This window comes from Callithrix jacchus, chromosome 12 (assembly GCF_049354715.1).
Source record: "Callithrix jacchus isolate 240 chromosome 12, calJac240_pri, whole genome shotgun sequence".
In the NCBI taxonomy this organism is placed as follows: Eukaryota; Metazoa; Chordata; class Mammalia; order Primates; family Cebidae; genus Callithrix; species Callithrix jacchus.
In genome coordinates this window covers 40,306,663-40,334,225 of record NC_133513.1, presented here as the reverse complement: position 1 = coordinate 40,334,225, position 27,563 = coordinate 40,306,663, and the positions used below count along the sequence as shown (strand labels likewise).

At 43.7% G+C, this 27,563-nt stretch overlaps 1 protein-coding gene across 11 annotated transcripts in view; it reads right to left on the bottom strand.

The window, feature by feature from the left end:
* ARHGAP22 (Rho GTPase activating protein 22) overlaps positions 1 to 27,563 on the bottom strand; it is a 228,674-nt gene that overhangs the window by 116,233 nt on the left and 84,878 nt on the right. For 10 of the 11 annotated variants that reach the window (XR_013524830.1, XM_035267720.3, XM_035267723.3 and 7 more), the window contains one exon: positions 26,505 to 26,704. Coding sequence is in view for 10 of the 11 variants with exons in the window: in XM_035267720.3 (XP_035123611.1) it covers positions 26,505 to 26,704 (200 nt within the window). In the remaining variant the exon portion in view is untranslated. Of the gene's footprint in view, positions 1 to 26,504; positions 26,705 to 26,929; positions 27,068 to 27,563 lie in introns of those variants that run through there. The other variant, XM_078345347.1, reaches the window with a different exon arrangement.

The window sequence follows — 27,563 nt, the reverse complement described above, 5'->3', positions numbered from 1 at the left end:
ATTGACAGTGACATTGCTTTCCACTACAGCTAAATGGAAAAGCAGTAATAGCTTCTGTTTATGAAGATTGTACTATATTTCTGGCTCTTTGCCTAAATTATTGGATTTAATGTGGAGGACCCAGGAGGTAGGTACTACTATTCCTGTCTTCCCAGACAAGCAGACAGAGGTCAGAGAGGTGAGATGCAACCAGCCCTGTGCCCACCGCCCACAAGGGTGTGCTGGGGATGTTGGCTCACGTGTGCCTGATACTGAAGCCCCAGGCTTTACTCTTTGCTTCCTTACCTTTATCATGGCAGCCACCAGCTGACTTTGTTTGCAAGAAGCCACAGCGGAGAGCCAGGCTGTGACTGTGGGATCCACTGCTAACTTCCCAGGGAAATCCCAGTGTGGCCCCGACTGCTGCAGGGGGTCCTATTACTGGCCCTTGGCTGCCCAGATTCCTCTGCCTCCCACAGGTCAAGAATGTGGCTTTGATCTCAGGGGATTCAGGACTGGGTGGGGGGTGGGGGCCTGGGTAGTAGAGGGAGTCTGCTCTCCAGTCCCTGGTATGACATTTGCTAAAACTGTGATGAAAAGACGTGAATGGAGTCAGAATGTAGGACTCAGCTGAGATGCTCAGGGTAGGGATCAACCTTGCCTTGGAGTCACCTCAGGGCCTGTTAAAACATGGAGAGCCTAGTGTTTTGTTGGTGGTTAACAATGAGCTCTCTGAGAGAAATAAAGTACCTTGGTTTGGAGTGTTTGCTAATCTCAGTGATATAAATACCTTCCCCCTCCATGGCCTATTTTATGACATCATTGCATGTGGAGCTGAGAAGAGATGCACCTTAGTGTTTGCACCACACAGATGCAATAGAGGTCAGCAACCGCTAGAGCCTAAGGCATAGTATGTGAAGTCATAGTACATGAAGTCAGGAAATGACATATTTTGAGTACTTTTTAGCCTTTGCTTTTACTATAATTTATTTATTGGTAGGTTTTTGTGATTTCTTTTTTTTTTTGAGACAGGGTCTTGCTCTGTGGCCCAGGCTGGAGTGCAGTGGTGAGATCATGGTTCACTGCAGCCTTGACTTCCTGGGCTCCAGTGATCCTCCCACCTCAACCTCTAATTGAGACCACAGGTGTGTGCCACCACGCCCAGCTAGTTTTTGCTATTTTAAGTTTTTCAAGAAATGGGGTCTCCCTATGTTGCCCATGCTGGTCTCAAACTCCTGGGCTCAAGCAATCTTCTTGCTTTGGCCTCCCAAAGTGTTGGAATTACAGGCATGAGTCACCCCACCCAGCCTGATTTAATTTCTAATAGTGCAACTGTTGAATCAGAATAATGCTGGACCCCACCCTCGAGTTTCTGACTCTATAGGTCTGGGGAAAGTGGGATCATTTATTATTTCTAACCATTTTTCTGATGCTGCGAGCCCTGGGGAATACACTTTGAGAACCGCTGGTCTAGGGGCACTAAGGGAAGGTGGCCAGAGGATGAGGCCTTTTTCATGAGCTCACTTAGCACCTGTTTCCTCACCTGGAAAATGAGGACAATAATAGTATCTGCTTTGTGAGGCTGTTGTGAAGATTAAATGATTTGATATCTGGCCCCAGTGGCCTTAGAGAGCCTGGTTTTTGCCAAGATTCTGTGCTTTGGGCACATGCAGGTGACAAGGACCAGTACCTGCTTCTGACACCTCAAACAGTGCCCTCAACTATGAGCATCCTGGAAATTCTTCGAGGAGCCTAAAGTGAGTATCAGCACTTTGCCAGCTGGCCTTCCTACTATAGTACCAGGTCAGGGCTTGACTGTTTGTATTGGGGAAGGAACCAGGCACACAGTTTGCACCCAGAACTGCACAGTTTGCAGATGGGCACCTGGGTACAGAAAGAGTGTGTAAACTCCGGGCACATGATAGATTTCCACGTTGGGCCATTTCCCCCTTCCCCATGTGTCCAAGCTCATGTTCATTTGCTCTGTTAGGGAATTGCTCAGTCTATGTATCTAAGTTCCTCCTGAGAGGCTGCAGCTGACTTAATGCATCTCTAGCTCCACACAAATGCAGTCCATTGGTGTAAGTAGCTAACGGATAAAGAATGTGCCATTCTGTCTTCATCTAGGAGGGTTCAGTATTTGCAAGTTTTAGACATTGCATAATTGCTTTCAAAAAGTCTTTATCAAATTATGTTCCATCAAAAGTGTATGAGAATGCCCATTTCTGTATGCTGTTCCCATTGCATGGTTGTTAAATAATGGCTGTACTTTTATTTATTTATTATTATTATTATTATTTTTTGAGATGGAGTTTCACTCTTGTTACCCAGGCTGGAGTGCAATGGCACGATCTCGGCTCACCGCAACCTCTGCCTCCTGGGTTCAAGCAATTCTCCCGCCTCAGCCTCCTGAGTAGCTGGGATTACAGGCACACACCACCATGCAGCTAATTTTTTTTTTTTTTAGTAGAGACGGGGTTTCACCATGGTGACCACGATGGTCTCGATCTCTTGACCTAGTGATCCACCCACCTCGGCCTCCCAAAGTGCTGGGATTACAGGCTTGAGCCACCGCGCCCAGCCATGACTGTCCTTTTAAATGAAGAATCTTATGACGTATTAATTGACCATTTGTATTTCTTCTATTAATTCCTTGTTAACACCCTTTACCCATTTTTTGATTGGGTTATCTTTTATTTTAACAATATATTTTATCTATTTATATTGGATAACCCAATATATCCAAAAATCAGCATTTCAACAAGTCATCAATATAAATTATTAATGAAATAGTTTACATCTTTTATAGTAAATCTTTGGAATCCACTTATAGCATATCAGATTTACATACCAAGTTTTTATCAAATACATGTGATCTGTATTTAGATCTTATCAAATTTGAAGTAGATTTATGTGCCCAAACTGGTTCCTATATACTGTAGTAGGTAGAGTAATGGCTCCCCAAAATATGTGCCTCTCCTTATCCCTGGAACATGCGAATATGTTATGTTACATGATAAGCATTTAATTAAGGTTGCAGATCGAATTGGAGTTGCTAACCATCTGACCTTAAATCTAATAGTATTAGAACTCCAACTTGATTATTCTATTTCAAACTTATCTGGCTTTTCTAGGCCCTTTAAAATTCTATATGAATTTTAGAATCAGCTGGTCAGTTTCTATTAACAGAAAAATGCCACTGGGATTGTGACTGGGATTGCATAGATCGATTTGGGGAGAATTGACATCCTAAAAATAATAAGTCTTCTGATCATGAACACAGTATAATTCCTCATTTATTTAGAGCTGTCATTTTTCCCAACAGTAATTTGTAGCTTTTAGTGAACAAGGGATGATATGCATCCCTAAGTTTATCAGGAATAAATATTGAATTTTGTCAGATGCTTTTTCTGAATCTCTTAGATGATTATTTTTTCTCTTTCTTCATTCATTAGTATGATAAATTACATTAATTTTCAAACATTTAATCAACCTTGCATTTTTGAGATAAACCCCACTTGGTCATTATGTATTTTCTTTTTTATGTATTGTTGGATTCAAGTTGATAAAATTTGGTTGCGAATGTTTTCAACTGTGTGTTGACAAAGAATATTGATATATAGTATCCGTGTCTTGTAATGTCTTTGGCTAGATTTATGTAGGGGTAAGGCTAGCCTCATAAGATGCATTTGCAAATATGCTCATTTTGAAATGGAATAATAAAGCTGGAGTTCTAATACTATGTGATTTCATGACATTGTAAAGCTACAGTAATCAAAACAATGAAATATTAGCATTAAAATTGATTAATGAAACAGAACAGAAAGGTCAGAACAGACCCATATATACCTCTGTATCTATCTATCTATCTATCTATCTATCTATCTATCTATCTATCTATCTCCACATATGGATAATTGATTTTGACAAAGGTGTAAAGGCAAGTCACTGGAGGAAAGATAGTGTTTCAACAAATGATGGTGGAACAACTGCATATTTGTGTGCAAAAAAAATGAATCTCAGTTCATACCTCACACCATATATAAAAATATACTCAAAATGAATGATATACCTAAATGCAAAATCTGAGAATATAAAACTTCTAGTAGAAAACCTTTATGATTTTTGATTAGATAAAGAGTTCTTGCATATGACATCAGAAGCTTGACTCCAAAAAGAACTAATTTATAAACATGACTCATTTAAATTAAAAAACTGCTTTTCAAACACATTAAGAGAGTGAAAAGACAAATTACATACTGGGAAAAATATTTGAATATCATATATCTGATAAAGAACTTGTACCCAAAATACATAAAAAACACCATCAAAATTCTATAAGGAAACAATCCAATTTAAATAAATAGGCAAAAGATTTAAACAGGTAATTACCATAGAAGATATAGGGTTAGAAGACAAGCTCATGAAATGATCTTCAACATTATTAGCAGTTAGGAAAATCTAAATTAAACCCATAATTGGATACCACTACATATCTATTAGATAAAATGAAAAGACTGACCAGAACGAGTGTTGGTGTGGGTGCAGAGGACCTAGAATTCTTGTACACTGTTGGTGATAATGTTAAATGACAATCACTTTGGAAAATAGTTTAGCAGTCTCTTAAAGAGTTAAACATAGACTGGGCTCGGTGGCTGATGCCTGTAATCCCAGCGCTTTGGGAGGCAGAGGTGGGCAGATCATGAGGTCGGGAGTTTGAGACAGCTTGGCCAATATGGTGAAATCCTGTTTCTAATAAAAAATACACACACACACAAACACACACACACATACACACACACACAAATTAGCCAGGCATGGTGGCACACACCTGTAGTCTCAGCTACTTGGGAGGTGGAGGCAGGAGAATCGCTGGAACCCGAGAGGCAGAGGTTACAGTGAGCTGAGATGGCACCACTGCACTCCAGCCTGGGCGAAAAAAGAGTTAAACATACACCTAGGATATGATCCAGCCATTCTCCTCCTACGTATTTACACAAGAGAAATGGAAGCATGTTTCCATACAGAGATTTGTATACAAATCATTGCAGTTTTATTTCTAATATCCAAAAATTGTCTGTAACCCAAATGGCCATCACCAGTTTGAATGATAAGCAAACTGTAGTACCTCCATACAGTGCATTACTACTCAGCAATACCAGTGAATGAACCCTTAATTCATGCTGCAACATGAATGCCTCTCTAAATAATTATGCCAAGGGAAAGAAGACAGACAACAAGCCAGGGTACATACTGTGTGATTGCATTTCTATAAAATTGTAGAAAATGAGAAATAAGCAGACCAGCCTGGGGCCAGGGGTCAGGAGGGGCAAAGGGAATGGGAGGAGGGATTACAACAGAATACAAGGAAGCTTTTGGCAGTGATGGATATGTTTGCTGCCTTGATTGTGGTGATAGTGTCACAGATGTACATCTATATTAAAACTTATGAAAGTGTGTCCATGAAATATGTGCAGTTCATTGTATGTCAATTATACCTCAATAAAGCTGTTAAGAAAAACCTGATATTGGATTCAGTTATCAAAAAAGTTTTAGGCATATGTATTTGTTTCCTAACAGATTACTATAAAAGTAGTGGCTCAAAACAACAAAAATTCATTTTCTTACAGTTCTGAAGGTCGGAAGTCTGTAATGGCCTTACTGGGCGACAGTCAATAGCTGGCAGGGCTGTTCCTTCTGGAGCTCTAGGGGAGGATCTGCTTCTCACTTTTCCAGCTTTTAAAAGCTTCCTACACCCTTCCACCATCTTCTAAGCCTCACATCTTCAAATCGCTCTCTGACCTCCTTGTCTGCCTCCCTTTCCACTCTAAAGAACCCTTGTGATTATATTAGATCCACCTGGATAATCCAGGATAATTTCTTTAAGGTTAGAGGGTTAGCAACCTTAATTCAATCTGCAACCTTAATTAAATGCTTATCATGTAACATAACATATTCCCATGTCCCAGGGATAAGGAGAGGCACATATTTTGGGGAGCCATTACTCTACCTACTACAGTATATCTGAACCAATTTGGGCACGTGAATCTACTTCAAATTTGATAAGATCTAAATACAGATCACATGTATTTGATAAAAACTTGGTATGTAAATCTGATATGCTATAAGTGGATTCCAAAGATTTACTATAAAAGATGTAAACTATTTCATTAATAATTTATATTGATGACTTATTGAAATGCTGATTTTTGGACACATTGGGTTATCCTATATAAGTAAATAAAATATGTTGTTAAAATAAAAGACAACCCAATCAAAAAATGGGTAAAGGTTTAACAAGGAATTAATAGAAGAAATACAAATGGTCAATAAGTACGTCATAAGATTCTCAATTTAAAAGGCGGTCAGTACTTAATGACCATGTCATGGGAACAGCATACAGAAATGGGCATTCTCGTACTCTTTTGATGGAGCATAGTTTGATAAAGACTTTTTGAAAGCAATTTTACAATGTCCGAAACAATTTTAAAATAAAATGTCCTGTAAGCTTGTGGTGAATTTTAAGAATTTGTTCTAAGAAAAAACGAATGCACAAAAACGTACGCATAACAACCCTCAGTGTAACCTTTCTTACTGCCCAACATGTGAAACAGCTTGTTCCTCGGTCATAGGGGAGTGATTAAATCATTTCTGGTAAGACCACATCAGAATGAGGTACATACCAAAGATTTCTAAGACGAATTGCTAAGAAATAAGAACACCAGGAAAATAATATTCATACACTTCCATCCCAATGTCTGTTACTGTCCTCTCCCCAGAGTCTACAAGTTACATGTTAACCTATAGAAATAGCACGGAAAACTTACCTTCTGGGAGGGAGTGGTGGGAATGGTGAAGGAGCTTTCACGTTTTGCTCTGTAATGTTTGCATCAACATAAACTTTAAATAACATTACAGTTGAAAAGAAAAGCGATCAGCTAATGCATGCAGCACTACCCATGCCCCAGTCATGGGCCGCTGCCATCTGATTACCATCATACTCTTTGACCTCATGTGTTGGGACCAGGTCAGCCTGCACAGTGTTTCTGCAGCCTGGAATGCCCATCCATCATTTCCAGAAAACAAACAGTGATTTTTCCCTCTCTCTTCTGCAAGCATGTACACTGACAGTCCCCTCGAGCTCCTCAGACTGAAATCAAGCAGCGAGTACATTCCAGGTCCTCTGATCAGGGTCTGCACACATCCCTGCCTGCAGGGAGCACCTGCCCACATCAGGATGCTGCCACAGCTCATTTTGCAAAGAATGATCTCTCTTGGGAACAGTTCCCAGAACACTGGATGATCCAGAAGCCTCAACTCAGTCCAGAGGAGAAAATGAGATTAACAATAGCAATATCAACAAAGATTTCTACTCACATGTCTCTAGCCAGATGCCTCACACCCGGAACTCACTCAAATTGTAAAAAGATAAGCACTCATTACATTATAAATCTGAGACGGTGTGAGACCATCAGGGAAACTTCACAGATTTTAGCCTCAGACAGATCTGGTTTCAATCCTGACACCACTGCATAGTGATAATAAATGTCAGGACAAGTTCAGACTCAGTTTTTCTCTCTGTTAAATGGGGTAGTGGCATCTCCCTCACAGATCTATGAGAATTGAATGGGACGAAGTGAGCAGAGAATGTGGAATGAAGTTGGGCTGTAGCAGATATCCAGGACAACAGCATCTTAAGAAAGGGCCATGCTGCAGAGGTTTGGTGTGAGCTCATGACAGCGGTCAGGGTCAGACAGGTCCTCCACCACCAACACCTGTGTAACCCGGGCGAATCTCCGTTTTCTCCTCTGTAATGTGGAGGTGTTTTGAGGATTTCCCCAGGCTTAGTGCCTGGTGAGAGTAAGTGCTATTGCTGTGATTATGCATTATTATAGGGTCAAGAAGTAGAGTCTGTGCATGAACATTTTATAGGAGTGGGAGTAGATAGAAACACTGAGAATTATTATAGGGGTTTGTAATCACTGTGACATTGTCGCTTATGTAGAACACAGGCAGGTGTGGTCCACCTTTCACAGGCTGAGGCCTGGTTTCTTTACCTGTAAAAATGAAGATATTTGTCTCAGATTCATCACTGGATCATCTGAGATAGTACTGTATAAGCACCAAGGGCCTATACAAATATGAATTCTTATCATAATTATGGCTTCAAAACCCATTTTGGTCACTGTATCACTTGTTTGATCTGTTCGTAGGAACAATCTCCGCTCCTCTAATCATATCATTGCTTGTGCCATGAAATGAGTGTGCAACAGACTTCGGGAGTCCCAGCATGGGGAAGGTAGTGCCCTGCTTTCTGGTGTGTGATGACAGTCCCTGGGGACCTCCTGCAGGGCTCAGGATGTCTGCAGTCCTCCCATTGGCCTGCCTTTGGAGTTTATGATAGTTTGAGGTCTTTGATGTCTGAATTCATCTCTTTTCAACCTGATCAAAGACTGGCTATCTGGGAAGTCTTCATTTTTCACCTTGTGTAGGAGACTGCCTGAGGAAACAACTTCTAAAATACTTTTTGCCAAGTCTTTTGATAAGATCCTCCACAGCAGTATCTTGGAAAACTGTAGGCATGTTTTAGAAAGAAATCACCCAAGGTTCCTTATCTCTGGTAATTCTGATTAGGGCCTCCGATCAATCTTAAAAAGCTTTATCCATCTGACACCCAACCAGAAACTGAACCTCTGAGTTTTACATAAATAATACAGATCAGAATGAAGTTCAGTGCCAAGGAGGGAAGCATCCTCCTGGCTGCCTTATCACAGGAGCCTGTAGCCATGCCCCATGATTGTCCAGAGTGCAGATTTTAAAAGGCAGTGTAAAAGTTGGAGACAAATGAGTTTTTGGTTGAGGAATGTTCGCTCCCTAAGGAGTTGAGACATATCATTTGTCTAGCCTCTTTCCTTGCTGATGACTTTCTCCTGAAGTTTCTTCCAACAGATTCCACAGCGACGCTGTCACCTGTGAACTCCAAATTCACTTGCTATGATCCACATGTCTGCAGTCAGCAGATCAGCCCCGGGAGTGCCCTACTTCTGTATTGTGAGGCTACACCTGGTCCTCTTAGAAAATCTTCAGCACATGTGTTGTGCCACAGGGACAGTGTGTTGAGGTCAGCACCATGTTCTGCAGAGAGCAGGGGCTTTGAAGTCAGAGCACTGGCTCCCTGCACCTTTCTAATCCTTCCCAACTGGCCACCACCCCTAAAGCCCTTATACCCAGGGCTGCACGGCCCAGGCCTTGAGCCTGTGGAAGTCCAGCTGGGAGCTATGAGTGAGCCCAGGGCCTGGGGCTTGAGACTTGGGACAGACTTTCAGGCTAAGCTGGAAGCCCTGGTGGAGCCCTCAAGAACCTTCAGATCTCAGAGCTAACAGCCTCTTCCAAACCCCAGGGAGTGCCCTTTCCAGGGTGAGCGGGTCCTCTTTGCAAAGTCCTGGTTGTTCTGTGGTTAGTTCCATGGTAAGCCAGGACCTTACACTAGACCTCGTGCATAACAGTGTGCCCCTGACTTGCCCTGAGTCACTTCTGGGGTTTACCCCTTCAGGCAGCCTCATCTCACTGGATTCCTGAGCCCTGCAGAAGACCCTGAGGTTGATAGTCCTCACCCAGTGGCCTTGGGCTCAGCCTCTCTTCCTTTCAGTCCTGTCATTCATGTGAGCATTCTAATGCCTGTGACCATGCTCATGAGAATGGGATGCCATGCCACATTCGGAAGAGTCACTAGCACTAGTGTCCCGGTCTTGGTGGCAGCCCGGGGCTGGGTGCTGAGTAGTGCCGCAGGGACAGGGCAGGATTAATGCGGGGATGACCTGAATAGAATGCTTACCCCAGGGACCTCCTGAATCCTCTAGTGTTTAGCTTGCCCTGGGAGAAGGAAGGAGAGGCTAAGGTGCACATGATTTTACAACACATTTGGGGCAGACCATTAGTGTCACCAAATATCTGAGTGTCCTTTGTGCTTAGGTTGGGGCCGTGTGACAGGGTTCTGGCCAGTGGGATTAGGCAGGAGAGACAGCATCCACTTCCAGGCCTGGTGCTTTAAAAACTGCCAGTGACCTCCAATCTTCTCTCCTACCTCTCCTGCTGAGTCAACCTTGGGGACCACAGAGACAGATGAGGCCAACATCTGGCCCACTGTGGGCATTACTGCAGCAAGAGGTAAACTTTTATTGTCTGTAGCTGCTGGGATCTTGAGGACATTGAACATTGTTCATTTTACTAATTAGGTGTTATTCTGAGAAAATAAGTGTTAGAGAATTTTGTCCTGAGCTGATCACCTGGCCACATGCACAAAGAAGTTATAAAATCATAGCACTAATTAAACATTGTATTTCCATGCTGCTATATCCATTTAGCTAATAATCAGATGATTTCCTTACTCCTTGGATTGGATGTTGGGAAAAAGAAAGGCGAGGTCAGGCTCAGCTACTTTGATGCTGGGGGCCTTGGGCCGATGGGAGCTGTCTCACTCTGATGGTTAGAAGAACTGAGCATGGCATGTCTAGGTTCTGGATCAAGCTGTGGTGGTTGTGTAGTGCCTGTTCCTGCCTGACCTTTTGGACTGAAGCATTGGATGGAGCCCAGAAAAGACTGATCTAGATCACTGTCCAAGAGGGGTTGTGGCCTCATGCCCATTACTGGCTGAATGACACCCCCTGGGCAGCATGAGATCCTGGGAGTGTGCAAATGACCCTGCTTCCTCCTTGGCTCACTGGACCATATGGTAGGCCTCTTTGTCCCCTGAAATATCCAGTGTTTCATGTGAAGAGGGAGGGGGAAACTCAAGTAAGCCAAGTCCCTCTGGGTGCCCATGGTGTTTGGTGGCTGCATCAGATGCTTCAGTTGAGGCAGGTATGTTCACAGGGAACCAGCCCCCAGAGGGCACATGCTCTGAGCCTCTCCAGAAGGGAGTGGTCACCCATTTCTTTCTAGAATTCTCTCTTATCTGGGACTCAGGTGAATGTGGGTGTTGACTGCTGTACCACTGTGATGCTCAGCCTTGAGAGCCTGCCAGCTGGGTGTGAAACAGCCTCTCTTGTTCTTCCAGAACTGGAAGGTCTTGGTAGGTGCTGCCTGGCCCACACCCCCACTAGGAGAAGCCCATGAGGACACAGGCCTCTCCACTGCCTGGGCTGGCACACTGAACACAGGCCTGCTCTTCCATGTCATGGTCCCTGCCATGTTTTCCAGGGTTGCACAGTGTTTTCAGTCTTCTCTGTCCATGACGAACAGACCCAGCTGCTCAGACTGGGAGCACTGGTGCTGTCTGGAGTCCTGTCCTGAGCCTAAGAGCACACTCTCTTGGAAGATTTTTTTCTGCTCAAAATACACCTTTGGGACATGCTGATGCTAGGTCCAGGGCCCCTCCTTGGAGTAGGTGGGGCCCTCCTTTGGCCAGAAATGGTTTGATTCTGTCTTATTTCTGGAAGGCCCTGAAACTGGTGCCATGCTGTGGGGTATACGGTGTCTCTGTGAGAGAGGATACCATGCTGCTTAGTTGGGCACAGGTTAGCCTGAGTAGCATGGTCTAGATACTTTTGCATTGACCTGCCCTGGCTGTGCAGGCTGATCTGCTGGGCTAACTGCTGCCAAGGGTTTGGCATTTTGCTGAGAAAGGCACACCTCATCCCTGTCTTTTGCAAAGGCCGCAGTCCATTTGGGAAATGTACCCATTGTCTTCGGCAGCCCTTCCAAACCACCTCCATTATGCTGATCAACCATAACTCGTTATTCCACCAATGCATTAAGGAGATAGAATCCTCCGAACACAATGAAAAGTAAGTTATACTCTTCTGAACAATGAATAAAATATGCTTCCCATGCTGCTTTAATTCATTTTTCTGCCTTGTAATTGATAAAACATGTAATTTAACTATCAGTCTTCTACCTATTACTGTAAATGAACTGTGTTGAGATGAAAGCCAAGGGATTGCTCTGTTATGAGTGGGAGACATTTAAGTGCTGTAAAGTAATATCTGTGCTGACTTGAATTAGCGGACCCCAAGAGAAGCTCATTACTACCAGTAACAATGGAGGAAACACGAAAGTCATTTTTAGAAGGTGAAGATCTGTCTTGTAGGCAGTGTAGCTCTGGGTGCAAAACAATTAGGGGGCAACCAAGACACTGTCACTTGTGATTTATTTACTCTTGAGGTGTTATCAGGCCTCTTCTAACTTGATTTCCTTTTCCTAGAACAGTGGCAGAATTCTGTATCCACACATTAGTGCCAGATACTGCTGCCGCAGTCATTTCGTGGGGCCCACTCTCAGAACCCTGCAGGATGGTATAATATACGCCTAAACACGTGGTTTTGTGTGATTACTTAAATCTTGCATTTTTCTTTGACATGCAGAAAAAATGGTTTTAACTAAATATTGTTTGAAATTTGTTTAAAAACACGGCTGCTACTGCCATTTTCAATTTAGTAAATAAATTTATATTTGATTTAAAGTAACTCACTTGAATAGAATTTTCCTTTTGATATGTTTAATAGTGGGAAGTTATGGTTCTAAAATAGCTGCAAAAATATAGCATCCCTTTAAAAAAGCCATGAAGTCTCATAGTTGAACCTAAATAAATGACACCTCTCTCTTTTTTTATGACTCAAGTGAGTAATTCTTCACAAAAGAAGCATTTCAAGTTGTCCCCCAGGACATTTTAAACAAGAAAATATTTATTGTTTAATTTTTCTTCTGCTGCACTAACAGGAGTGTGAAGTTCAGTTCCTAATTAACTCAAGGTGCTCTCTAAAGTGCTGCAGAAGACACTTTTCAATCATCGCTGGCTCATCTGGGGCAGAGAGGGGCTGTGGGATGCATCAGTGCCTTTCTTTTATGCTCAGGTTTGTTTTTCCTGAGTGTAGATGGATGGACTGAAATTTGCTGTGACAAGATCCATGGGAGCAGCTTGGCAGGTAATTAGTTGCTTGTTCTTTTGTGGACAGAGACTTGCAGGTGGGAAGTAGGAAGGAGGGAGTGAAGTCATACTCTTCAGGGGTTCTCAGGAGATCGGGGCAAATTCACCAAGAAAAATGAGACCCATGGGTGATCTCATCTTCAAGGGCCCCATGACATCAAGGTCTGCATCCATCAGCTCTCTTGACACCAACTGTGTCTCCCCAGAAACCTTCAGCCGGCCCAGCTGGGGAGCCAGGCTTCCAAATGCTCTGTACAAAATGACCACAGAAGACTGCCAGGGGAGCCCACAGCGGGACTTCTAGGAAGCTGCCCTGCTCTGGCCATACCCCCAGAGCGTACCTGCTTCTTTGGCCTCATTTTTTACTTGTCTAGGGCAGAACTTCTAAAAACTACTATGGTTTAGCTGAATATAGTTCTTATGTCTCCATTCCTCTTTGCCTTATAAGGTCTCTGCTGGACTTTTGGCTTTCAGAGTTGAGAGGGCTCTTGGAGATCGTCTCTCACCAACTTCTTACCCAATGGCCAGCTCTTCTCCAAGCCACTTAGCCAAGCGATAGTTTGACCTCTTCTTGTCCAGCACCAGGGACTGAATCTCACTACCACCCAGTAGACCACTCCATCAGAATAAAGTATGGAATGTAAGGCAGAGGGCAAATCGAGGAGTCTGCCCATTTGTCTTCTGGTCTTGTTCATAAGAGGATTCAGTGCTTTATATACTTCCCTTGGCAAAACTTCTTTTCTCCAGATGACTTATTCAGTTATTCCTCCTATGGACAGGAATTCAGACCCCTCTCCTTCCTTGCTGCTCTGTTCCTGAAAATATAGTGGCTCGAGGGGACCCTTACTCTCCAGAGTGACCTGGTCTGACCATGGAAAAACTTGGCAGGGCTTCCCCTCCCTTCTTCTAATTTCTCTGCATCTTAAGTCACCTAACCGCTTTGTGCCTAAGTTTCCTTATTGGGAAAATAATGATATTATTTTCCCAATAAGGAATGATATTACTCATTCCTAAATTGTTTCAATCATCTACTGCTGTGTAAGAAAACTCCAAAACTTACTGTACAAAACAGTGATTCATTATTTGTCATGATTCCATGGCAGGGATCAGTGGGTGGTTCTTCTGTTCCATATAGCATGGTCCAGAGTCACTGACACAGCTGTATTAGGCAGGCAGCTGAGCTGGACTAGAGGTCCAGGAAGGAAGGCCTCACCCATTCATCTAGGTCATGTGGTCTTTCTCACCTCCATGCTTCCTCATGATTCTATGGTCTGTTCAAGCATTCTGATAGCACGGCGGCAGCTTTGCAGAGCAAAGTAGAAACTTGTTTGGCTTCTTAGGGATGAGAGCTAAAAATAAAATCCTAAGGCCCCCACCTGACTGAATAAATACACTCTTGGACAAGGGGAACCTAGAGAAACCTTAAAAACTGAGTTCCTGGCCGTGATAGGAGGCCAGGCATGCCTTGTTATATCCCCTCCCTTCTTCAGTTTAGACACAACATCGTTACAGTAGCGATCATTCGACTAACTTTATGGCAATAAGATACTTAAGTATAAATAAGACCCAAGGCCATTCAGCCAATAGTTAAGTCCCACACCCCTACACGTAAAGAATAAATGATGTTCTAACTGCCACAGGTTTTTCTTTTTCCCTAGCAGTTAAACAGGCACTGGCCCCGAGAAACAAGTGCTAAAACAATTGCAGCTCACCATTAGACCTTGACTAACTGATCCCCAATCCCTGGTTCACAAGTTGCAACTACAGCTTTGATTGGGCAAGAGACAGATGTCAGTAACTCTCCTGATAAAAGATGACCAATCACTGGTTCTGACCGGTTACAAGAGGCTGCACACGGAGTGCCTTCATGTCCCTGCTTCACCTACTGCTGTATAGGGCCTACCTGTAATGCATTTAAATGTTAAGCCTCTACTTCATAGTGAATATGGATCACATGGACCCATATGATATTCAGTAGGCATGCATCAGGACCCTCTTTGTGAATATTCATAGCTCTTCCTGTAAGCCTACTTAGCTAATCTGTTCAGCATAAATTCTTGCCTTCCCTCAGAGTGCCTGCCTTTCGGAGTCTACCAGAGACTATGCTTTCTAGCCTGCAGATGGCCAGCCTGCAAGTTGCAACCCTTTATGAAAAATAAAGTCTCCTTCCTAAATTTATAAATTATGTGATTTTTAAGTTAACAGAGACCACACCTGGAAATTATACAGCATCTCTTCTGTCTTATTCTGTTTGTCAAATAGTCACAGAGACAGCTCAGATTCAAGGGGAAGGGAAATAGACTGCCTGTTGGGAGAAGGGGCAGGAATGAGCGGCAGCCATCTTTGGGATTATCTACCATATATCTTGCAAGGTTGCTGTGGGAATTAATGCAAGTTAATACATGAAAAACACTTAGAACAGAGCCTGGTTCATCAGACATATAAAAGTTAGTTTTTATTTAGATTCAAACTGTGGATCAAACTCATGAAGTAAGGCAGAGGCAAGGTTGGAGCCATGCTGCCTGCCCCTAGACACCACTGTTCGATTGTGTTGGATGATTTGCTAAACCTTCACTGGGTGAAGTTCCACCCAGGGGAGAAGGCTATCACTAGGGTATTTCCTGCTTTGTTAAGCTTACTCTCATCATAGTCCTATAAGGTAGGTGTGGTTATTCTCAACTTACAAGGAGGAAGTTGAGGCTAAGGGAGTGAAATATCTTCTCTAGTTACCAGCTAGAACCATCCTGGTTATTCACCAGAAATCTGCCATTTTTCTCTATCATGCAACATCCTGTAAATGATGTGCTAAAATTTAGACACTAAGTATTTGTGGCGGACCTACCACCCACTAGTCTGGACTCCTAATCAAGAAAGGGAGTGAGGACCATCTGAAGGGCTGGTCTCAGGGAGCCCTGAGTGTTCAGGCAATCGTTGTTTTCTAGATTTGCAACTTCCTTTTTAATTTCATATTAGATGCCTTTGTATGCTTCTTGAAGTTCTTTCATTTCAGAACCCAGTCTAAGGGTTATAAGAATTTTATCTCTGAGTGTTTAGGGATAAAACCACAGCAACTTCCATCTGTCCAATGCTTAGTGAAGCCACAGCCTCAAAGCACCATTCCAAAAGTAGGAACAAGAGGGCTTCAATGATATTCCCCAATCTATAGCTAGTGAGTGGTATAAATGGCACTTGAAACCAGGTATTCTAATTCCAAATATTATGTTTTATGCCATTATAGTTTGCAAGCTTCCATTCTGTCTTTTTGAGCCCCACAGTCTCCACCAGTACAATGAAAATTGATTGTACCTGGCTTTGTGGAAATGCTATCTGAATGTTTATTGAACAAGAGTTCATTGAGCTTCTGCTATGTGTCAGGCATTGTTCTGGATACCGAGACACAGAAATAAACAAGACAGACAAAAACCTTACCTTGATGAGCTTATAATCTAATAAGGAAGGCAGTCAATAAGCTCATTGCCAACCCTCAGGCACTTAACAAAAATGATAAAGTATTTTTCCATTGTGGATCTAATACAAATCTGGGTCACACTGTGTACTCATTTTTCTTCATTCATTCATTCATTCATTCATTCAATTATTCATGCAGGCATCCAATATTACTGGGTATCAATTATGTGTCAAGTACTGCTAGGTGATGGGAAAAGAGAAGTAATAAGACAGATTGAAGCCCCATCTGAATGAAGTGTATGGTTTAGAATGGAGAAGAACAGACATTAAATTGAGGAAGTGTTATAACGGCAGCAATATCAAAACAGTAATAATAATATAGTAATGATTATTACTATAAACCGTCCTCTTGGTGGTTTGAGTAAACAATTTACAATTTATGAAGGATGCACAGTTAGGGTTTGCTAAATCAATTTGAGCTGAGTGGAAGTTATGCAGTCTAGAAGTGAAGGGCATCAGATACAGGGGCTATTCTGTGAGCTGAGAGCACAAAATAAGCTCCGACACCTGACGGCATCTTCATCACACCCCCAGATAGTACTGAGATGAGGGCCATGGAAGGTAGAGACTGCTATAGCCACAGGTATGAGGCTTTGTGGGTAGACATTAATGGCACAGCAGGGGGCTGTCCTAGCAGTCTCACTAAACGTGGGTCAGCCTTCAGGCACTATCTGAGAGTGAGTACCTATTAGTCTTTGCCTGATATTAGCCCTTTAGTTCCTTCATTTGAGAAATGGAGACAACCCAGGCATCTCCTCCAGGTCAAGGACTCAGGGAAGGAGCTTGATATGATTTGGCCACGTCTGCACCCAAATCTCATGTCAAATTGTAGTCCCCTGAGTTGGAGGCGGGGCCTGGTGGGAGGTGATTGGATTATGGGGGTGGTTTCTCTTGAGTGCTTTAGAACCACCCTCTTGGTACTGTCCTCAAAATAGTGAGTTCTCAGGAGATCTGGTCGTTTAAAAGTGTGTGGCCCCTCCCCATGCTGTCTTTTGCTCCTGCTTTGGCCATGTGACATGCCTGCTTCCCCTTCGCTGTCCACCATAATTGTAAATTTCCTGAGGCCTCCCTAGGAGCTGAGTAGAGGTCAGCTTCATGCTTTCTATACAGCCTGCAGAACTATGAGCCAATTAAAACTCTTTTTTTTTAAATAAATTATCTAGTTTCAGGTATTTCTTCATAGCAACGAGAGAATGCGCTAATACAGAGTTCATGAAAGCAACATTTTTTTTTTTTGTTTTAGTTTTTGATGTGCAAGTTTGATGAACAACGGGCTGGGGAACGAGAAGGTTTCCTGTGGGTCAAAATATTCCTGTGAACTTCAAGCTATGGGAGAGGATGGCCTCTCTTTCTTCCCCTGAGGTTTCCTCTTTCTTAAAGATTGCTGACTTCTGACTGTCAAAGATTAATGTTTACTCCTAGAAGTGCATGTGCTTTCCCATCCATCTTGTCTTCCTCCTCCCCATCCCAAGCTTTTACTCAATTACATCAAACTTTAAATCAATCTTCTATGGCTCCTTACTGCTAAGCCTCCCTCACTTACTCTCCTGGAAAAGAAAAACATACAACAAAAAGCTAGCCTGCTCTCAAAGTGATTTTTAAATTGCCTCTTCTAAAGCATAACGTTGCATCAGCCATCATAGGTGGATTGGAGGGGGAAGTGTGAATTCCAAACTCCACCTGCCATGCCACCTCCCTTGCTTCTTCTAAGCCCTTGTTCCAACAAGGTAAGAATTTTCTTGGCCTTGGCTAATATTAGGACACCAGCCCTATCTGGCCTTTCTGCTTCCAGCCTGGCCCCTGCCAGCCCCTATCTGTGCTGCTGCAGGATGACTCTGATGGCCAAGTCTTAGCCCCTCACAACCTTCATCAACCCCTAATGCAGCCCATAGAGTGAGGACCCAGATCCTGGGTGTGGCAGTGAAGCCCCTCCGCAGGTGGTTTCTGGTCGCAGATCTGAGTTCCCTGTTCCTGCCTATAGGATGAACATCTTATGCCCTACTCTTCAGAGACTATGGGCTCCCCAGGGTGGGTGTGGGCTGCTGGACACAAGGCATCCGTGGACCTCCCACCCCATCCCCAGGTTCATTCTAAACACATCTTCCAAGAACCCCCAATATGCCAGGACCTCTTCAGAGGCCAGTGTGGGGCTCAGTGGCCCTGTCTAGAAGAGGGAGCCCTGGGCCTGACCTCCCCATCCCCCTCCTGTTTGTCTGAAGAGCTCTCTGGGGCTGTGGTCCTGTTGCATTCTTTTTGTTTGTTTGTTTGTTTTAGTTTTTCCTTTTTTATTTACATTTTAAAAATAATTAAAAATATGGAATTACATGAAGATAGTCTCACCGTGAGAAATAACAATAACACAGAAAAAATGCAAGCTAGATGACCCTGTCACCAGCTCATCCCCTGCCCCACATCCCCACCCCATGGCTCTGATTTGTCTTATTTGTACTCTTAAAATCTCAAAAATAGGTTATTTCCATTATACTTCACTTATTTTTACAATGAAAGTTATACTTGCACATAGTTTGAAGAATCAAGAGTTCTACATGGCTTATGATGAGGAAGAGAAGTCTTCCTCTGTCATTGCCTGAATCTGTCACCACCTTCTATGCTCTCAGATGAGGTTTCTTTCCTATCTTTTTCCTTTTTTTTAAGATAATTATTTCTAATCTGTACGCTTATGTTACTCCTTTTTGAGGAGTTACTAAGTTTTAGGCATTGTCTATGGAATTCCAGCATGGGTGGTGAGATTTCGCTTTCTGCCTGTCCTCCACCCACACCCCCCTGTCCCCACCATACACCTTCCCGAACCTCTGCAGTAATCTTGGTTATCTCAGTTAGTATTAAGTGTTTATATTCCCATCCTGGGGAATTTATTTCAAGCAGTTCTTTAAGAACCCCTGTTGCTTAATTTCTCTCTGCTTTCTTTCTAAAACTCCTATTCAGACATTGGGTTGCCTCTCTTTTCTTTTTTTTTTTTTTTTTTGAGTTGGAGTTTCACTCTTGTTACCCAGACTGGAGTGCAATGGCGTGATCTCGGCTCACTGCAACCTCCGCCTCCTGGGTTCAAGCAATTCTCCTGCCTCAGCCTCCTGAATAGCTGGGATTACAGGCACGCACCACCATGCCCAGCTAATTTCTTGTATTTTTAGTAGAGACAGGGTTTCACCATGTTGACCAGGATGGTCTCGATCTCTTGACCTCGTGATCCACCCACCTCAGCCTCCCAAAGTGCTGGGATTACAGGCGTGAGCCACCGCGCCCGGCTGGGTTGCCTCTCTTATTGTCCTCTTCTTCCCGGGAGTGCCAAGTTTTCACCCAACCTTTTTTTGGAGTTTTTTTTATACATGATATCTTATTTCTGACTTCTGGGGGTGGACTCCTCCTCTGACTCTTCCGTATTTACAGATTCTCTCTGAGGATGTCACAGTAGTTTCGCAGAACAGTTTTCTATGCCCTGCACAGTTTCTGCTGCCTGCAACTTGCTTCTTGTTTTTTTCCTGTTTTTGTCTCAGTTCTTCAAATGAGAATTTTTCCTTGAATGTCTGCTGAACCAGCCCTGTCATTCCCACTTGGGAATGGTTCTCTGTGGAGCTGTCTGGGTGGTGTCTGAGGATGGGGAGGGCATACATGGGGGGGTCCACCACAATCGTTTTACTGGAGAACCTCTGGAGAAAATTCATCAGTTTCCTTCCTGGGGGTTACTCCTGACTGCTGGATTTAGGAACCAAATGTGGATGGAGACTAGAGGTTAAGCAACTGGTCTGCACGTCGATGTTTGCCCAACCTTTCTGCTCTGCAAGTTACCCTACCAAGAACAGAGCCAGAGTCCCCAGTCTGAAGGGCTCCCTCTTATTCTTCCCGGAGAATGCAACTCCAGTCTTACAGCTGAGTGGGGGTGGGTGGTCACCCCTTGGTACTGGATTGTTCAGAAAATCCGAGATCTAACTGCTTCTTCTTCTTCTTTTTTTTCTTTTGGAGACAGAGTCTTGCTCTCTTGCCCAGGCTGGAACACAGTGGTACAGTCTTTTCTCCATCTCTATCCACCTCCCAGTTTCAAGGGATTTTCTGCCTCAGCCTCCCGAGTAGCTGGGATTAAAGGCATGTGTCAGCACGCCTGGCTAATTTTTGTATTTTTAGTAAAGATAAGGTTTCACCATGTTGGGCAGGCTGGTCTTGAACTCCTGACCTCAAGTGACCCACCTGCTTCGGCCTCCCAAAGTGCTGGGATTACAGGAGTGAGCCACTGTACCAGGCCCTAACTGTTTTTTAAAGCTAACCTTTACCCAGTGCTCCTGTACTGAGCTCTTCTTTTGCCCTCATTTTCAGAGATATCTAGTCCTGTCAAGCCCCAAGTCTTTGAGGAATTTCGTTTTGCAAACCAGACAGCTTCCGTGCTCTTTTTTGTCCTGGCTTGGAATTTAGCTATCTTGGGTCAGCTAAATAAATCAGCAGCCTCTACCTCATCTGCTTTTTGGTATCCAGAATGCTGTCTCCCCTCATGTTCTTTCCATCTAGTGTGCTCATGCCTTTAAAAACATCCCTTTAGTGCTGTATCAGGAAGTTTTGGGATGTGGAGGAGCCAAATGTGACTTTTAAAGGTCACCCTTAACTGGAAGTTTGAATTTGAGTTTTGGTTTTCTCATTAACTACAGAAGTATTATGCAGTGTGTGTGTGTGTGTGTGTGTGTGTGTTTATGTGTGTGTGTGTGTTTATGTGTGTGTACTTGATCCTTGTTCTCTCACGCCTGCATACTCTCTTCAATGTCATTTTGTTATTAACTTGTCTTTTTTGCTTTTGCATTATTGTCAGTGAATGGGTCTCTGATTTCATTATTTTGAAAAAGTTTTGGTTTTTCTTTAAGTAAAAACAATGAATGTTGTTTATGTCTTTTTCAAAGCTATGTCATTAGGAGCATGAAAGTTCACAGCTGCTCTCTGTTAACAGTAGCTTACCTGTATTATGAACTATATCTCTCTGTTCCCCTTTTTTCTTAGCATCTCGAATCCTATTTTATTTGATGTTATAAATTTGCTTTCTTTTTGTTCACATTTTTTCTTACCTTTTTTCATTCTTTTGATTTTTAATATTTTGTTTATTCCTCCCTCTTTTTAAAAAGTATACTTTAAGTTTTGGGGTACATGTGCAGAATATCCATTCTTCTAGATTTTTCTAGTTTATTTAAACAGAGGTGTTTATAGTATTTTCTGATGGTAGTTTGGATTTCTGTGGGATCAGTGGTGATATCCCCTTTATCATTTTTTACTATGTTTATTTAATTGTCTCTCTGTTCTTCATTATTAGCCTGGCTAGCAGTTTATTATTTTGTTGATCTTTTCAAAAAACCAGTTTATGAATTCATTGATTTTTTTTTTAAGGGTTTTCATGTCCCTGTCTCTGTCAGTTCTACTCTGATCTTAGTTATTTCTTGTCTTCTGCTAGCTTCTGAATTTGTTTGATCTTGCTTCTCTAGTTCTTATAATTGTGATGTTAGGGTGTCTATTTTAGATCTTTCCTGCTTTCTCTTGTGGGCATTTCGTTCTGTAAATTTCCCTCGAAACACTGCTTTAGCTGTGTCCCAGAGATTCTGGGATGTTGTGTCTTTGTTCTCATTGATTTCAAAGAACATCTTTATTTCTGCCTTTATTTAATTATCTATCCAGTTGTCATTCAAGAGGAAGCTGTTCAGTTTCCATGTTGCTGTGCAGTTTTGAGTGAGCTTCTTAATCCTGAGTTCTAATTTGATTGCACTGTGGTCTGAGAGACTGTTATGATTTCCATTCTTTTGCATTGCTGAGGAGTGTTTTACTTCCAATTATGTGGTCAGTTTTGGTATAAGTGTGATGTGGTGCTGAAAAGAATGTACATTCTGTTGCTTTGGGTTGGAGAGTTCTGCAGATGTTTATTGGGTCCGCTTGGTCCAGAGTTGAGTTGAAGTCCTGAATATCTTTGTTAATTTTCTGTCTCATTGATCTAATATTGACAGGGGGGTGTTAAAGTCTCCCACTATTATTGTGTTCTGGGAGTCTGAGTCTCCTTGTAGGTCTCTAAGAATTCTCTTTTTTAGACCCAATCTCACACGTTCTATTTTAAGGGATAGATGAATCTAACCAATTCATGTTTACTATGAGAAACAAAATGTTTGTACCTTCTTTTGCCATCTTATTTATTTATATTTTACTTGTCTTTCTTTCTTGTTTGTTTTTTTCTCTTTCCCCTATTTTGCCCCATTTGCTCAATTGATCACATTTAATTTTTTACTTTTTTTTTTTTAGTCTTAGGTTTCAGAAGTTATACTTTCCACGTCTATTTTGTTCCATTTATATTCAAAGCCAAGAAACACACAACAAATAAAGATCTGAGAAAACTAGACTTAAAGTGAGTTCCCAACAGTGGAAACAGACCAGGCTGATCAACAAAGAACGTGGCAGGAGTTTCCATGACTCAACATTCCAAGCAGAAGCTAAAACCACTAAGGTTTAAAAAACCTGGAAGCCCTTACTTGTGAAACTGTGGTATCTGTCTGCTGCAAACCCTCAGGGACAGGTGCTGGGAAAAGCTGGAGGGATAAGGGTGCGCTTTCAGGTTCTGCCGTGACATGCCTTTGCCTGGTCTTTCCATCTGGGCTTGTGCAAGCTGCTTCCTCTTTCTCTGTCTTGAACTGTCTTGTCTCTATGCTCTCTGTCCTCTGCTGACCCTCCTGCCAGCAAGATGGGGAGAGGGGAAGAGACAGGGCTTTGGAGAGAGAACAAGGAATGTGGGCTGGGAGTGATTCTCCTCCTGTTGTGAGCTCTGTGCAGCATCAAGCATGGCTGGATATCCCTTTTTCTGACAGTTACATCTGCTGGTGCAGCCTGTCCGACAGTGCTGACCGCCTGGATCCCCTGTCACTGTGAGCAGTGAGCAAGGCATATTTTTCCAGGAACCAGATATTGAGAATTAGTCTATTACATGCAGTTCATGCAATTAAATAGAAATTTTGTGAGGCTATTTTGCCAGCAGCTGTGCAAGTTTGAGAATACAGAATGATCTCAAATAAAAGCTGAATGAATCAAATTGACTGACAGTTGCCTTGAGATTGGGAACCTGGGCAGTGGGGCTGCCGTAGAAGCCAGGCTTTGTTAGGAAAAACGGGGAGAAGATTTAATGTCCCAAGAGGCTTTGGGAGTGAGTGCCAGCCAGGCTGAGAGAGGCCACAAGAGCTCTGGGCAGATGCTGGCATCTGCTGAGTGACACTGGGCCCTCTCACGATCCAGCAGCCTGAGGGCTGCTTTTGTGTCCAGGCTGCTGACTGCGGATGTCCACGCCTCCATTTTATTAGTTGCTTCCACCAGAGGTTTCGGAGGTCTGGAAAACATGGCAGGGGAGGAAGAGGAGTGTCTGGCTCAGGAATTTCAGGAGATGGAGGTTTCTTATGGAGCCAGCTGATGGGCGAGAGCTCTTAGGGCCACTTTAAGGCTCACTATAAAGAATATGTGGGGAAGCCTGTGGCAGAGGAGGCTCTGTCCATGTGCGGCCTGGGTGGTCTCAGGGTCATGAGCACTCAGGCTCTCCTGCGTCATAAAGCCCTGCTCCCATGAGGCAGCACTGTGGACTGGGCCAGGAGGAGGGTAACAGTAGGGGTCCTACTAACACAGTAGGGGTCCTGGTAACACAGGGCTCTGAAAGGCTGGGGGCAACTCTGCAACTCTGTTCACAGTGATCAGAATGACAGGACACCGACAGGTCATTCAGGAAAGCCAAGACACTGCTGAAGGGCCAAGGCTGGTTTACAAAACCGGGAGGCCAGAAGGAAATGATGGTGGGGAGCCACAGGTGTGGCGCCCACCTAGGGGTGAGCCTAGGGGGCAGCTGGGGGCCAGGAGTCAGACTTGGGCAGGCTTGTGGTCTCAGATTTAAATACCCAGTGTGCTCCGATTTGTACCCAGTTACGCGTATGTTATACAATTTAACCCCTAGCTCATCCTAGTGATGGAGGTAATATTGTTTCCATTTTATAAATGCTAAAATCTAAGGTTAAAAAACTGGACTCCCCCAAGCCATTGTAAACAAATGTGAACCTGAAACAGCCAATGATGAGTCCCCAGGGGCTAACTGGGCCTAAATTTAAAATTGGGTCAAATGGCCACTGTCTGACCCTGTGGGGTCACACACGTACTCTGCCTTTCCCCAAAGACCACACTTCAGTTTAACTTTGGGACTTTCAGAGCTCACCTGAACCAACCAGTCAGAGTTCACCTGAACCAACCAACCTGAACTCACCTTCCAGAGCTCAGCTGTATCAACCCTCAGAACTAAATAAGTCTGAATCCTTCATTTGCATCAACAGACCTAATTGGGAACGTGGGCTTGCAGTTTGCTGTAAAACCCTCCCTTTGTTCTCCAGAACATACCTTCACCTTTTACAGGGAAGCTGTGTCTCTCCAGTTTGCAAACTGTTCACTGGAATAAAGTCTCTTTCCTCAATATTCCATTTCAGAAAACTTTCGTTCATACTGCACAGCTAGCATTGCCAGGTCTCGTTCAGATCTAGCTGACTCCAGAGTTCCTATCTGGCTCACTTAACTACTCAGAGTTCCTCTCCTTCCTCATACAATTTTCTGAATCTACCTTCAAGATTTTTGTCCTCACGTTTTATCTGTGCTATTATTTGTGTAAAAGTTTTCCTGAAGCAGTCTTACTTCTAATTAATTTATTTTTATTGTGGTTACGTATGTGTAATGAGAAGTCTACTATTTGAACCAATTTTAAGTATATACATATAGGTCAGCGACATTAAGAACATTCACGTTGCTGTGAAACACTTATTTGTTTTAAGGTCAATATACAGTATTTTAGAAGGGAAAACTTGATATCTCTATTCCAAGTGGGAACCAGAATTACTTTCCATGGAAGTAGCCATTGGAATGAACAGAACGAGGCAGAAAGCTCTTAATGAGCAGCCAGTTCCTGTTGCACCGAAGGCTCTAAGTAAGATGAGGCCTGTTTCCTCCTACTCCTGGGACGCCATGTTTTGTTTAAAAGGAGGATCCCAGTGTTTGAGAAGTGTCAAAGGTAGGCTCACAGGGTTGACACGCCTTCCTTGACATGCTGAGAAGAACTGAAAGAGGAGAGAAAGGGACATTTTCTCATGCCCAGCTCCCTCTTCACCCCTTGCCCATCCCAGAGTCCCCTTTCTGCCTCCACACTGAGTGGATGGCTGAGATGTGAACCAGGCCCTTTCCCAGCAAGATTCCATTATCTCTGACCCAAAACAAGGAGCATGACTAGGAGCAGCTTTTGGGACAAGTCCTTTAAGATTCCCAGCAAGATTCCATTATCTCTGACCCAAAGGGAATTTAAGATTCCCTTTCCCAGCAAGATTCCATTATCTCTGACCCAAAACAAGGATCCATGACTAGGAGCAGCTTTTGGGACAAGTCCTTTAAGATTCCTTCCTGTTCTTTTTTCCCCCAAGTGATACCCTTTCTCTCTCTGAAAGCCATCACAGGGACCGGATTGCCCAAGTGCTACTGGCCCAAGTGTCTGGGGTGGCAGCACGCAGAGTACTTCATTAGGACATTTGTACGGGCCGCTGTGACGAGGCTCCCCTGTGGTGGGCAAGGCTACTAGCTGCTCTGACAGAGTAAACTTAGTGCAATTTGGGTAGAAAGTCAGACATTTAAAGCACCTGCTTAAAACATGGGTCTTACAGTGCTAGACACAGAAACCCTATGTGGGATAGGTGCAAGGGCTTCAGGGTGAGCCAGGTTTCAGTTTGAGGCTAGATGTGCCTGGTGACCCATTTTCCTGCAAGATAGAAATAACAAAATGTGTGCATGTGTGTCCTTCTTGGAAGCATGAAGGGCCAAAAAGGATATGGAAGGGTTGTTTTCTTAAGTTGGACAGGGATGTTCTCTATCAACATTCTAAGGAAACATTTTCATTGCAGAAGTTGTAGACATGTTTCAGTAAAACAGACTGATACCAGGAACATGGGAGGAAGAATGAAAATTAGTTTGGAAATCCTGGTGAAACGTCACTGTGATGGAGTCAGTGGCTCTGTGGCTTCCTCCCTTCTCCTGGGCATGGCCTTCCCTCCCGTGCAGCCCTGTTGTGATGCCCAAGGCACACCAGACATGCACTTCTCACCTGGGGCTTGATCTCGTCTTTGTCCTTGTAGTAGAAAAGCTGATCCCCGCGCAGCACAAACCAGCGCTGCTGCCAGTTCTTCATGATGCTCCTTTGCTTCTTCAGCCAGCCTGCCTTTAGCACAGGGCCCGGCCTGTGCGGGCACAGTGGCCTCCCGGGGCTCCGGCTCTGCTCCCCCATCACCAGGCTTTTGGAGCGAGCTGAAAGCCAAGGACACACACAGTGAGCATGAAGACAGCGTTCCTGCTGTCAGCCCTGCCCCCGTCCCTGCATTCCAGCTGCCTCATGACTGAGGCATGGGAGCCCAGGCCAGCAGGATGTGAGCAGCTGGGCCTACTTCCCCTTGGCATCAAAGGAGCATGGGTTGGAGCATCTGTGCAGCAGCCCGCAGTGATCCTCCTAGGGTAGGGTTACAGCCTGCCCACCTGGTTAGTTTCTGCTTTGTCTCTGGGATCTTGGGTTCTTCCTTCCTCCAGGTTTGCTTATCCATGCATCCATGCATCCATCCATGTATCCATCCATGCATCTGTCCATGCATCCATCTGTTCATTCATCTATCCATTCATTTGTTCAATGATTCATTCATTTATTCATTCAGCCATTGTTTATTTATTTCTTACTATGTACATAGGACTGTTCCAGTTTTCCTGGGGGCAAAGTAGTGAAATAAAAAACAGATAAACATCTGGGTCCTCCTGGAGCTCATAGTCTAGCAGGGTCCCTGTTGCTCAGGTCCAGAGGGAGCTGGCCCCACCCAGATCCGGTTTCTGTTCCACCCCTTTCCTCTGGAGGCATCAGACCCCCCAAAGCCTTCGTATTGTTTCCCTGGGACCATCCCACAGTGGGGCCTCTGCTTCAGCTGTTTGCTGTGGCTTGTTGGTGGCTGCCTGGCATGGCAGAGAGGCCAGTACTGCTACCCCAGAGCCTTTAAGTGCCCGTGAGCCCTGCAGGTCCTTCTTCTGGTTGATGGTGCTGAGCCACACCCTGGCAGGGTTGGTGCTTCCCTTCATAGGGATGACTGAATTCTTGTCCCCTCTCATCCAATGCTTCTCCTTCTGC